The following is a 13,870-nucleotide window of genomic DNA, read 5'->3' as shown; positions in this document are numbered from 1 at the left end:
AGTACCTCCAACATGCCAGAAACAGCAAGTTAGACCAAGCCGAAGAATCAAGGGGCCAGATTTCGAGTACCTTGCAACAGGGCAGCTCATCTTCAAATTGCTCAGATTTCCTACAAGAAACCTAGCACCCAGTAGGTAAATACAGCATCAGGAAGGCAACGATCTTCCTAACGTCTGACTCAGCTCCTGACAGTTCAAAACCAGGATCTTTTGCTCTATCTACAACCAGGCATGCAAGATTAGTCAGATGCCAAAACGTCACAAAACCAAGTCATACAGGTAATCTTACAGAGATCTTCAGAAATCTTGTAAGGCTTGTAGGGACGCAGCTTTTACCAAGTCAGACACCACGTACAAGGCAGCTCTGGCACCTCACAGGGCCAGCAATTTCTCCACTCAAAGACAAGTAATATTATACAGAAATTTGAGATCCATAAGCAGATTTTCAAAGGATATAGCCCTTGGAGAACTGTGTGCAAGAAGGCTAGAAATAGCCTGGTTGCACCTTAGCTATCTGGAGCTACCAAGGATTTCTGAGCTCCCGTGCAGGGTGGGTATGACAGCTTGCACTGCACAAAGTGCAGTTTATAGGTAGGAAGCATCTAAGAGCCTGTTACGACAGCAGTCTCTCCTCCCTTTCTGCCTTCCTAAAAAGCTGGAAAATTTTCTGTGAGAGCCACACATTAAACTGGAACGGGTATGGCTGAGATATGGAGCTGCCAACAGCCAGATTCAGGTTTTTCTTCTAGGAGAGCCTTTTTAGTCATCCTAGCACAGCACCAGAAATCACATTTTAGCTGGTGTCCCTTCCACTGCCACCTGAAAATGAAAACAACCCCAAGTTTGTACAAGGTAACAGTGATGAGATGAACAGCCAAACGGCACACACCGAGCAGGGTGGTAAAAACCAGACCAGGGAAACAAAAGAGAATCGGGCCAGAAGAAAGACCGGAAGCCAAGCAACCTGAGGCAAGAGGAAGAGAAGTGGCATCAGATGGAAAAGCCTTTTCCTGTAGAGCAGATGAGCGGCGTTTCCCTCGTGTTGGAAGGGAACGTTCACGCCAACCCCTTTACACACAGAGGCGCGCTGGAGAGCTGCTGGTAGAGCTGTCACCCATTGCTGCCTCAAATAAGGATTCAAAAAAGCTCCCTGTGCTCTACTGTGTTTACAGCAATAATGAGAGCCTGGAGGAAGGGGTTAGGAACATCTGAGTTTAATAAGGGCTGAGCAGCACACAGCAAAGAGAAACGTCTGCCCTTCCGTTCAGGGCTACCACACCCCACCAAGCTCCGCAGCACCCCGCCAATGGGAGGCTCGGCGCAGAGACGTTATGTCATCCCGGCAGCCGCAGCAGCCCATCTGCCCCAAGCCTTTTCGTGATGAGAAGAAGCATTTTGAACCAAGCTGAGAGCTCCCAGCACCACTCTTTTGAAGGGCTAAATAAGCACAGTCCTGTGGGTGAAGAGCAGATGGAGACTGACCCCAGGCACAAGAGAAACCAAGAAGAGAAGGGAAGTTTTTGTGCCTTAACCGAGCAACTCCATCTCACGAGGTCATCGCAACATGGCAAAATGGAGATCTAGCTCATTTAGCACCCACACTGCTGCTGCTTCTTAGTCCTAAAGAGCTCCAACACCCCAACAGGTCAGCAGCATCCTGCTCTGTATGAGAAACTGCAATAGAAGACCAGTCATTCAGTACGCAGCTTCTACGGTCATATTTGCTGCACCCCCTTTCTCACAGCCTGTCTCCAGAAACGTCCTCCTATGAAGCAGGTATCTTTCATAAAATGCCTTTGTGTCCAGTGCCTCTATGTGATACTCTTTTCCCACCTCATGTATATGAGGTTTTTTGCTTGATTTGTTTTTTTAACCTCTTTTCAAGTATTACGTTGCAAAGCAGAAAGCAGGAATCAAGAGTATTGTCCATCTGCAGAGTCAAGAACAATTTACTCAGTAGACCTTGGTTACAGGACCATGTCCATGGGGATATTTCCCTACCCCATGACTTCACTACGCTGGCGTTTCTGAGATGCTCTGCGCAAACACGTGCCTGTATCTAGTGCAAGTACTGCAAGGAATATCACTTCCATCCAGTTCCTAGGGGCAGAAAAAGTTGGAAGCAATTAAAAGGACATCTGACTCCATAACCTGATGTCAAGATTGGACATGAACAGATGCATTTCTAGGCAGTGGTACCTCGCATTACAGTTGAAGTTAATGTTTTGACAAATGACTTACTTGCTCAGCGCAAAGTTGTATAGCCGAGTACCGACAGCCCCAATCGGCTCTCGCAGGACAGACAGGAGACATGCGGCACAGAGGTAATGGGAAGAGTCCTACATGAAAGAAGCTCACAGATACCTTCTCTTCTCAGCTTCAAAGAGGTTTCGAGATCAGCTGCTATAATTGTAAGAGGCAGATTCTCTTTTCCAGATAAACCACACAGATATGAAAGAGTAGACTGATCTGTCCCAAACGCTATGTGTTAGGAAGCTGTCTTCCGCTTTCATCTCAACAGCATCCACACCGCGGGCCTCTGTGTGAAAGCCATTTCTAAACAAATAGGAGAGGTTTCTCCTTTGCCAGAGCTACGATTTCCCTGCTTTGGGAGCTGAAAATAAGCCTTAAACCTGAAATTGTATATTTTTGAGAGGAAGGATAAGGGAGGCAATTATTTTCAAATAGCCAGGCCTAAGTGTTACAAGAAATGCTTTCACCCAAGCACACTCTTTACATATCCATCTGTTCATTTCCAAAAGGAGAAAGTTAAAGACATCCAAAAAAAGCCAAAACATCTCAACCAGATTATTCCACGTAATAAACCGCAAGTTAACAAATAATTGTATCTTCCTAAAAAGGAAATAAGGAACAAAACCCATACGAACCAATATCACCTTCCCCTCCTTTGTTCCTTTCTGTAACACTACCTAAGGTCTCTAGTTCAGATCAGTGCCACTTTGTGCACAAATACACTGAGAAGGAACTTTAATATTGTTCAATTACATGAAAAGTTGAAAATTTGCAAGACAATAACCCAATTAGTAACATTTCATTATTTAATTTTTGCGGCTATAACCCTTAATAGAATCTCTGCGATAGCTTTGGCACAGGCTAGCTTTAAGCTCAAAGCCTCAAAATAAACATTACGCTTCAGTGAAAGCAAATTTAAGCACTGCCTACATCTAATTAAAAGCCAATTGAGAGCTTTGAGCGTATTGCAGAAATGAGGTCCAATGAATTTTAACACCACACTACAGGAGAGGTAGCCTACACTTTACAAAACAATGTTTCCAGACGTGCTAGGTCTAAAGCAAGAAAGCTTGAGTAGCTAACCCATTATTCTAACTCTGTAGGCCTAAAGCACTCGATGGTTTCAGTGCTTCGTTATTTTTAAAGACATTCTTATTTTTTCCTCTTTATCAAGGCACAGCCCAATAACGTAAAACAAAGACGTGAGCTAGGATCCAAGATTCAAGAACCCCAAGCAAGGCTGTTAAGTTTCTAACCTGACGTGTTTCAGCTAGGATTTTAGTGCACTAACAAGCTCAGCTTTGAGAAACTGAACAAATAAGGGTTATTGAAAGAGACGCGTTTGTTAATTTATCCGAGGGGAACACAAGTTCACTGCCACCCATTGCTTTGCCTCTCTGCTGCCTTTTCCTTCCTCGAGCTGGAAAATGAAGCATACACGAGAGGAAATGATTCACACAAGCATCTGGAAAGGCAAGACAGTAGGAGATTTCCTAAATGAATACAATTTACTGCAGTAACTGCAGTCACGTCTGGTATTTCAAAGCCATTCCAGTGTTGCTAAGTCCTTACACTTCCATCAGCTTCACTGTTTTAATTGCATTGCAAAGCTCCAGCACTGAACCCCACAAGTCAGATGAAGATCAGATGGCAGCAGAGTCCAGGAAACAAACACCGGATGGTTCAAGGGTTTGGTGATGAGCTCAGGACCTTCTGACCTCTTGGTTACCTGGGTAGGGCACTTCAAAGGGGAATTAGTGCTGAGGACTCAGCATGACACAAATCCCAGTTTGTTTGCTTGACATCCCCACACAGTTCACAGCAAACCATAGAAAACCAGCGACCCCAGGCAATGAATGGTGATGGAGGGAATGACTCAGAAAGCAAGATTCTCTCAGAAAAGGAAAAAAAAACACAGTTCTCCAATATGTATACTCCACACCCACTTAAGAGCCACAAGAGGTTCAGAATGTGGGGCTGAAATTAGGTTCAAACAACCTTTCTCTGGGAAAGAGAGAATTAACAGAGAGCCATCAGGAAAACTCCAGAGATAGTGTCCTCAAAGTGCTGAGAGAGTCTACATAAATCAGGATACTCATTTATAGGCCACCTTTTAATGTCAAGAACAGGCTTCTACCGCAGGAAGAGACCCACACTTACTTGAAAGCACTAAAACCTCACCTAAGAGGCTGCATTTCGTTACGTTACAGCTTAGTTGTGCACAGTCCTTCAGATAGGGCTGGGGAGGGCCAACTCCATTCCTAGCAAACGTGCAGTTGTAGGACCACATACAACACTGGCAGATATTTTGAAAAGAGCAGACCTATGGCAGGTCCACCCAAACACCGTGACCTTGAAAGCCAGCCATTCAAGTGTCCTGTTAGGAGACTGCCCGATTCAATGGGAATTTCAAACAAAATAGCCAGGCTGCTACACTATACAAGGCCAACAAACACTGCTGCTCGGATTTCAGGCATTAGTATTTGTGCATCCCCTACATAACTTGACAGCAATTCAAGCACGTGCCAAGTTAGACTGCAAACATCTTAACTAATAACTAAGACCTGACATTAAATCCAACCAGAACGTGTTTTTTTTTCTAAAAAAAAAAAAAAGAGACAAGCAAGCAATGTTTCCACCAGAACATTTTCATAATTCCATTCTGAAGGATGTGCATAATGCTTTCTGCTTCCCCCTCCAAATATCCCCTACACACACCAGAGACTTCATGTTGCTCAGGGCCTCAGAAAAAGCATCCAGCAGTCCTCAGAGCCTTGGGAGCCCATCTCCAAGACGGCCTGCAGCCTGGATACCAAGGCCTACATCAGCTCTCAAGCTTGGAATGGTTTCCTACAAAGACAGGATATTCCAGCAAAACTGCTGTTGTTTGTTTTTTTCCCTTGGAGAGATACAACCTTTTTGACAAGTCAGTTTTTTTAAAAAGTGACCACAGATTGCCAAACAGCTCAATTATGTCTTCGCTTGCTGATCAAGGACAGAAAGACAACTGCAGGAACAGGGAGGGTCTCACATCAGGAGATGTCAGCTGCAGAGCATCACATCAGTACGTGCTGCGGGTACCAAACTGGGAGCTGCAGCAGTACCGTTCGGTGCTCTGGCCTGTCTGCGCTTGGCTGAGGGCATCCAGGAGGCACGGCAGAAGTCACTGCACAAGGCACCCACTGGGAGGTTTGCCGAAAGTAAGTCTGCAGAAAGGAGGTGAGAATGGCTGCTGTTGCCTAATGGCAGTCAGGTGCCGTAAGGTCACCCATTTGGATAGCAAAGGGGGCACTGAACTGTGCAAACAGCAGTTTGTACCAGCCAGACTCAGTCCCCTGAAAAAAAGTCTTCACATCCACATAGATCGATGTCAAATTTTAGAGCAAAAAGCCTCGTCCTTCATCCAGCACCACATTCGATCCAGACGAGCACAACCACCCCGACCTGAAGCTGTGCCCTGCAGGAGGCTCCCCACGAAGGTCCAGCTCTGTGGCTGGGTACAGCTTTCCCACACGGACTTTCCCAGCAGAAAGTGAAGCTGTTAGACATTTGCCAACAACAAAACTCCACCACTCAATGGGAAATTCAAGCACACAAAGATTGCTTCAACGTGTGATATTTGACTAAGTACTCCAATTTTTTATTTCAAAACATCCACCAGTGATTTTTCCCTCCCTCCAATTTATTTCCCCCTCTGCTTTAAACCAGAACGGGAGATACTCGCGTGGCAAAGTTCCACTGGACAAAAAAAAAAAAAAAAAAGAAAAAAAAAACTAACAGATTTCCCAACATCATTGTTTAAATTAGCCTTAGATGGCTTTATACAGCCCTTTACAGACTTGGAGAGGGATGTGTTCCCCCGGCAAAGGGTCGGCTATCCAAACAACTGAGGCCTGGGAAAATGATGCAGGAGTGTGAATTGGGGAAGGCCTTTGGTGAGCAGCGACATAGTCCTCGCTCATGTAAGCGTGGTAGCTCTGAACAAAGATCTGCAGGCTAATAGATATGTAAGACAAATGACATGTGGTTCTCATTGCAGCTCATGCTCGGGGAAGGGGGTACCTTGGAACGGATCCAGCTGGGATAGGTTTATCCCATTACTCTCCTATAATTTTCTGCTGTTTCAAACCCTTTGACAGTTACTGTAGTTTAACATCACACCCCCTACAGACTGAGGCCTGTTTGACAGGCCAGCAAACAAAACCACCCCCACTTGGAGAAGAAATATGCACCATATGTGAGGGCTGTGCGAGGCTAGCACCCACTCTTGTGCTCGTGACACGGCGATAGATGCAAATCGTCGCGCAGGAGCCCCAACCCGGTGCCTAGCCCAAAAAGCCAGGGCCAACGAACCTCAACCTCAGCCCTCCTGCACGGCAGCAGGACTCGTGCACACCGGCTATTAACGAGGGGAGGGGGAAGGGGGAGAGACAGGATGGACGAGCCCTGAATATTAAATTCCCAAGTTCCCATTTAAGGGAACTGCAGGAAAAAAACAGTGAAATTCAAGAACAACTGGAATCAGGTTAAGCCGCTCTCCCGCTTCATACAGTGCGGCTCATTCATGTGAACAGCTGTTTCACCTCTAGAGAAATACCCAGAGAAAACAGAGGGGAGGGGGAGAAGACTAAATTGTTTGCTCTACTGAAGCAGCAAGATACAGTAAATCAAGGCTGATTTATATTGTCTACGAGAAACCGGCTGGGGAAGGGGAGGGGAGAGAAGCGTGAGCTTTGGTTTTAAACAGCTATTTGAGAGCTGGGGCTCTGGAGGACAGCTCTGTAATTAAGCTCTTTCCTTTGTTGAGCTGACCAAGTTCTTGCAGCCGAGGGCTAGCGCAGTTCCCTCTGCCGGCACCCACCGTGGCAGGGGGCTGCGGGGACGCGCTGCCCACCGCCCCCCATCCCTCCCCGGCGGAGGGGCAGGCATGAGGGGAGCTTTTGGCCAAAACTCACCTCTCGTTCACCGCTGCTGCCCCGTGCCCCGGCAGGTAGGGAGCCTCCCCACGCAGCCAGGATGGAGCAGAGCAGCCCGGCTCCCCCCAAACCCCTCCCTTCCTACTCACCGGCGACTGGCGAAGCCGCTGCCCGGCGAGCCGGAGCTCTGCTCGGGGTAGTTGTGCTGCAGGCTGGACGCCGGGAATTGATAGAGGAAGCCCGTTCCCAGCGCGCATCCGTGCAGGCAGCAGCACCAGGACAAGAAGAGAGCGAACTTCATTTTTGCACCGCCGGGGGGGCTCCTCCTGCTCTCCCCGCTCTGCTCCTGGAGGGCCCGGGGGAAGCCCCGCTCCCTGCCCCAGCCCGGCCGAGCCCGGCGGCTGCTGCCCGCGCAGGGTCCGGGGCTGCTCGGGGCGCCCAGGGCGCACTCCCAGCCCCCGGCTGCCTTTTCAAATTTGGCGAGGTTGGCCCCATTCCGTCAAAGGGGGCGTGGGGCTTCGGCGTTAACCCTTGGCAGGCCTCGCAGCACAGCCCGCTGCCGAGGGGAGGCACCGGCAGCGCCCCGGGTAGCCGGGCACAGGCAGCGCCTGCCCGGGCCCGAGGCCAAACCGCTGCCCCGAGCTTCCCCGGCTCACCCCGAGCCCCTTCTGGGGAACCCCCGGCACTTGGGTGCCTGAAGAAAGCCGCCCCAACAGAGCCAGGCTGGTGCCTGCTGCCACAGCGGGGCAACGGAGTTACACAGGTGATGTGCGAAACATAAAATCCTAGGGTCATCAGGGTTAGAAAAGAGCTCCAAGATCATCTGGTCCAACCATCCCCTACCACCCATGTCACCCACCAAACCACGTCCCCAAGCACCACGTCCAACCTTCCCTTGAACACCCCCAGGGACGGTGACTCCACCACCTCCCCGGGCAACCCGTCCCAGTGCCTGACTGCTCTTTCTGAGCAGAAATGTCTCCTCATTTCCAACCTGAACCTCCCCTGGCACAACTTGAGGCCATTCCCTTGTGTCCTATCAGTGGTTATCTGCAAGAAGAGGCCGACCCCCAGCTCCCCACACCTTCCTTTCAGGCAGTTGCAGGGAGCAATAAGGCCTCCCCTGAGCCTCCCCTTCTCCAGACTAAACACCCCCAGTTCCCAAATAGGTATTTTGGTCCCACGGAGATAATATGAAAACGGCTGGGCTCATCCCCTCCCTGGGTGAGCACCTACCCCTTCCCCCACAGTGCCCACCTCCAGAGCCTGCACAGAGATAAATAGCCCCTGGCTGGAGCCTGTAACCAGACAAGTTTAGACTGCAAATGAGGCACCAGGTTTTTAAACAGCCGCTGTCATTAATCACTAGAGCAAATCACACAAAAAGGAAGGGGTAAAGCTGCAGGGCAGCTCAGCGCAGCCTCCCTGGGCTTACCCCACAGCTGCCCTCAGGGCATCCCAGCCCCAGAGCAGAGGACGGATCAGCACCCTCTGGGCTCAAAGAGAGCTCAATGGGTCCGGTCCAGCAGTTTCTGAGCAGGCTTGGCAGCTCAGCACAACCAACATTTATTTGCAAATTCCCCCAGTGCTTGGGGCTGGGACATAACAGGACCCTCTGTCCCCAGCCCTGGCTCAGAACCTTTCCCTACTTCACCTTTCCACCACAGAACATATCCCTACTTCAGTTCCCCTCAACAAGGAGAACTTCTCTTCCCTTCCACTCTTAAAAAAAGAGAGAGAGAGAGAGAGAGAGAGAGAGAGAGAGAGAAACCAAGTCACACAGCTCACAGCAACTTGCCCAAGGACATTTAGCCACTCTGAGCCATTTTGCTCAGAGCCAGCCCACAGGAAACTTGCAGAGCAATGAAAAAGGAACCTTAGCCTCTGATCTCCCCTCTCAGTAGGGGAGCAAACTGCTCCCAAACTCACCTTTCTCCTAAGAGCCCACTCAGGAACTGCTGTATTTCCAGGGCACTACACAACTCCAAGACTCCTCTACTCGTTCAGCAGGGTGATCATCCTCATCTGTGAGTGACCGTCCTCAGCTGCAGGCACACAGCCATCCTGGGGGCAGCTGTGCCAAGCCCCCACTCCAGCAGGTTACCTCAGCTCCAGGCCGTGTGCTGAGGGCCTGTTTCATCCTCTTGTCCCAAACACGCTCAGTTTGCTGCCCTGACGGGCTGGGATCAATCATTTATCAGGATTTAGCTGAATAGCACCAGTGGCTTTGTGACCCATTCTCCTGGCTTGGGTTAGACCCTTCGAAAGCTGTTAGCAGTCTTCATGTTTTAACTGTCCAAGAAGGTTTTATTTCTGGTTGCGTGCAAAATTTGCCGCTTCAGCCTTCACTGACTTTGCAAGACCCTAGGAGGAGATATTAAACACAGGTGATTAGATAAGATATGATTCTGGCAAATCGTTAGAGACATCTGTAGGAAGGTAACACTCTTCCTATTTCATGAACTGAGACACTGGAGACCAGAGGTCAAATGACTTTGCTGAAGGCTGCAAAGAGCAAAAGACAGCGCCGGAAATAGAGCTCAGATCTCCAGGCTCCCATTACTCGTGCCCTCTCCCTAACGCACACTTGCCTCTATTTTGCATGGCTGATTTAAGATGAAAATGAAGAATTAAATTCCAAGCTGTTCTTGGAAAAAGAGAAGAAAGGGTGATATTGTCTACTGTAAGGGGAGAATTAAAGATGACATTTCATTTTTAGTCCTTTGGATATGCATAATATAATCAAACACGATAGCAGTAATAAATGGATATTTTTTCTCCCCGCAGTGCTTATGAGTGCAACATATTCTAACAATTTCTCAAAACTACGTTGATAAATTGGAAACGCAGTGATGGAGGTAACAAAGACAGCCAACAAAAACATAATTCATTCAATTTATCAGAGGGACTAGTTTTGAGAAGAGAACCCTTAAAATATGAACGGCCCTATTCTTACAAACCAGACATACTATATTTCAAAAGATAAAGCTACACTTTTTAGGCCTGTGCATAAGCATGTTAATTAAAGATTTGCCTAGACAATCAGGGCTAAATAAATTACTTGGAAGTATTTCACCAACTCAGTTCAAGATAGAAGGGGCAGGGATGCATGCTGGAAAGCCAAAATGGATGAAAGCATAGGAGGAAATGGAAAGAGGCAAAGGCCAGGTTTTCAAAAAGGGGTCCCTGGAGGGCCTTCCTCTTGCACGCTGCTCACTTTCTATGCAGGAGACAGTCTTGAACCATTGTGTCAGAGAACTAATCTATTGGACATGTGTGGGCACATGAGGTTTCACATGGTCTGGAGCATTTTTCAGCTCCTTAGTCCATTTGGCATACCTGGGACATAAAACATCACAAAATGTTCTGTGAAAACATGTATAATCTCTTTAAAGATATACACCACATGCAAGCCAGACAACAAATGAAGTGGGGACAATAAAAGGAACACTCAGTGTTTAGTCTGATTTTTGTTCAGTTTAGAATGAAAAAGCAGTGGAATGATACAGCAAAAGAGGGATTTATTTTCTACAAGGTCTTAAGGTGGCTTAAAAAGGTAGCAAAGCACTGTCATACCTGGAAGAGCAAAGTCCAGCCCAGAACTGTAATGTCATCTCAACTGTTCAGCATCATTCACAGTATTGCAAAAGTCAATAACAAGCTGAAGAAAAGAGTTAGATTGTTGTTAGAGAACAAAAGAATCATGGCAAATAAATTTTGAGGCCCATCCCTTGCATTTTGTGAGTGCACTTTTCGTGGGTATACTACGATGAGACCAAAGCAAAAGCAGCTTTGTTCTACTTGATAAAACCTTGTGAAGTTTTACAATTATGAAGTGTCCTTTTGATGTTAGAAAGAAGTCGGTGATTAAGACCATCTAAACCCAAATATAATTTGGATAAAACCCTTGCAGCTTCCTAAGGAAGCTAGATTATTTCCTTGTGATCTAACAAAGCAATCAAGGAACCTTGGAAAATCAAAAGAGATGGGTAAGAGCTTAGTGACGGTAAGAGTTAAAGATATCTATTACAAGTTAAATTATGAGATTACTAAGTTTATTGTAAAATGTCTATTACTAAGCCATCAAACCAAACCTGAACCAAACTGAAAATCTAGAGGACTGTGTATTTTTTCTAAGCTAGGAGGAAGCCAATGTGTGTCTTTTTTTCAAGATTTCTTGAATCTGACTTGGAATAAATCAATCAAAATGCAATAGAACTGAAAAAAGTCACACAAGCAGTTTGGCATATGGTGAACATAATATACAGTGGTATTGTATGAAGCACAAGAATTGATCCAAAAGTCATGACTTTGGCAAAATTAATTGACCTCAGAGAAGAATTTTGCCTGAGTGAAGCACTTGTGTGGGTATTATAGAGCAATATAGTGGATAAAATAACTCAGATTGAAACATAATTCAGCAGATGGAAAATTATGATTTAAAAGATCAGTGAGACAAAGACACGTTGGAGTGGATTTACACATATTCTGAGCATTATTGTATCCTGGGATGAATAAATTATATGACCTTTGATGTCAGGCAAAAATTCCCCCAACTGGCCATGCAGTGACAGTCTGATCGGCACGTGCACAAGGACTCTGACACACCCTTGATGTACCGGATTCACCAAGAAAGCGATAAAGCAGGGAGTCACACAGGTGTGATAAAGCCAATGCACAGCAGCACCAGGACTATTGCACTCAAACCTGCCACAGTGCAGACGCAAATAGAAGCCAGGAAGGACTGTGGAAGTTGATTAATGCCTCTTCCTTCTCCCTGCTAGAAGGCAGGATCTATTACACATAGATTACTCTTGGCACAAATTTGTCTGCCTTGTTCTGAAAGGCCTCAAGACAGAAACTCCCCATGCTCTTCTGACAACGTATTCCAGTGCTTCCCTCTTTGTACGGGTAGTTTTTCTTAACATCCAGCCTCAGTCTGTTTTGTTGTAATTTAAGCTCTCAATGTCTTACTTTCTCCATTATGGACATAAAAAATGATCCTGTCTCTCTCTGAGCAGACTTTTAATTCCTCAAAGTACTTTTCAAAACGTTTGAACACCTCTTCTCCTTGCCTTCTAGAAGCAAAACAGTCCAAACTTCTTAAGACTTTCCCTGTAGGTCATATGTCATATACTTCTGATCCTTTTTTGTTATTTTCCTCTAGTCTTTCAAGCTGGTCTACATCTACCTCATAGCACAGCACCTGCAACCTTTACCTCTGTGCAATACCTTTTCTGCACAGCCCTGTTGAGGATTTGCCTTTTTGGCATCCGTACGTCATTGTTAATCCATGTTTAATTTGGGATCCTCTACCTTTTTCTGAAGAACTGCTGGCCTGATTTTCCCCATCCTTTATTTGCTAGTTAAAACTATTTCTGCCAAAGTGCAGTGCCCTGCAGTTGTCCTTAACGAGTTTCATCTTATTCTATTCAGATCACATCACCAATTTATCAAGACCATTTAAAATTTTAATCCTGCCTTCCAGTGTTCTTGCTTTCAGTCCCAGCTTTGCCTCATCTGCAGATTTAATAAGCATTTTCCCTCTCCCACCACTGAGATCACTAAAGAAAACATTGGGAGGTCTGTCTTCATGTCGATATCGTCAAATTATGTTCCTGATCATTAACTGTTCATTAAGCATTATCCAGTCCTAGAGGGCTGCCTGCTTCCTTGATGCTATACAGGACATAAACACCGAACTTACAAACTCTCCAAGGCAAGGACAATCTTGAACTCCTACCACAAAATAAAGCACTTTATAACATGCGGTGGAAGAAGCTACCAGATGGCAGTCTGCAGTTTTCAATGGAGTCACTGACAGTAAGATATCCAAATCCAGTGGTATCCAGACACTTATCTGGTTTGAAAATCTATCTTGACTCATGGATTCTCTCTGAATCCCAGAGAAGCAGGGACTTTCATGAAGAAAGAATGTTTCGGTTTTGGACTCCGGCCCTGAAATCCTCCTACTTCTCTCAAACTCCCTATGGATCCAGATTGTCTGACTTGAGCACCCCACCATGAATGGGAGTCCAAGATCCCTTTCATATTGCGCAAGTGACTTAAAAGGGTGTGGGCTGACCCCTTTCCTAACAAAAATAAAGGCAAATAAGACAAGAAAGTGCATCTGGAGAGAAGTACCCTCCTCCCAGCCCCTATATGCCCCAAAAACCTAAAATGACCTAAAGTTTCACCCTAGGTGTCTGCAGTTAAGGTGGATTAGTACCAGTCTTATGCTTTCTCCCTCTTCTCTCCTTTGCCTCATTCCACAGATTCCTCACCTGACAGCCATCTGTCCTCGCACACCACACTTCTTGCCAGTCAACGCCTTCCTGCACTATCTTTGCCTGCTTGGACCTCACCACCCGGCTTGTAGGACATTCTGCTTCCTCGGTGCTGCAGGTGTTTCAGAGCTTGCCCTGGCATGGCTTTCAGAATTTTGTGTGTTACTGGTAAACAGTCAACCACAAGCCGCTATCATACCCGTATTTTCCTTACAGATCTACCCTCACCTTACTCTGCTCTAAAGCTTCTAGTTTCAAGGGACCCCACCAATAACTGACATTACATATTTCTTGAAGCATTCACATGAGCCTCTCCCTTCTCTGTCCTCATTCTTTTCCCAAGATTCTGTTTTTTAAATTAAGTCTCCTTGTTTTCATAGACTTTGTCTGTTTCAACGTGATTAATCCTCTTCA

General features: G+C 46.5%; 1 protein-coding gene across 6 annotated transcripts in view; it reads right to left on the bottom strand.

The window, feature by feature from the left end:
- COL26A1 (collagen type XXVI alpha 1 chain) overlaps positions 1 to 7,636 on the bottom strand; it is a 176,625-nt gene extending 168,989 nt beyond the window's left edge. For all 6 annotated transcript variants that reach the window (XM_048068115.2, XM_048068117.2, XM_048068118.2 and 3 more), the window contains exon 1: positions 7,319 to 7,636. In XM_048068115.2, the coding sequence (XP_047924072.2) occupies positions 7,319 to 7,470 (152 nt within the window). In that variant the 5' untranslated portion in view covers positions 7,471 to 7,636. The remainder of the gene's footprint in view (positions 1 to 7,318) is intronic.
- Between the last annotated feature and the right edge of the window lie 6,234 nt (positions 7,637 to 13,870).

This window comes from Anser cygnoides, chromosome 18 (genome assembly GCF_040182565.1).
Source record: "Anser cygnoides isolate HZ-2024a breed goose chromosome 18, Taihu_goose_T2T_genome, whole genome shotgun sequence".
NCBI lineage: Eukaryota > Metazoa > Chordata > Aves > Anseriformes > Anatidae > Anser > Anser cygnoides.
Note: the sequence above shows the minus strand (reverse complement) of the source record. Positions and strands in the feature narration are given on the sequence as shown.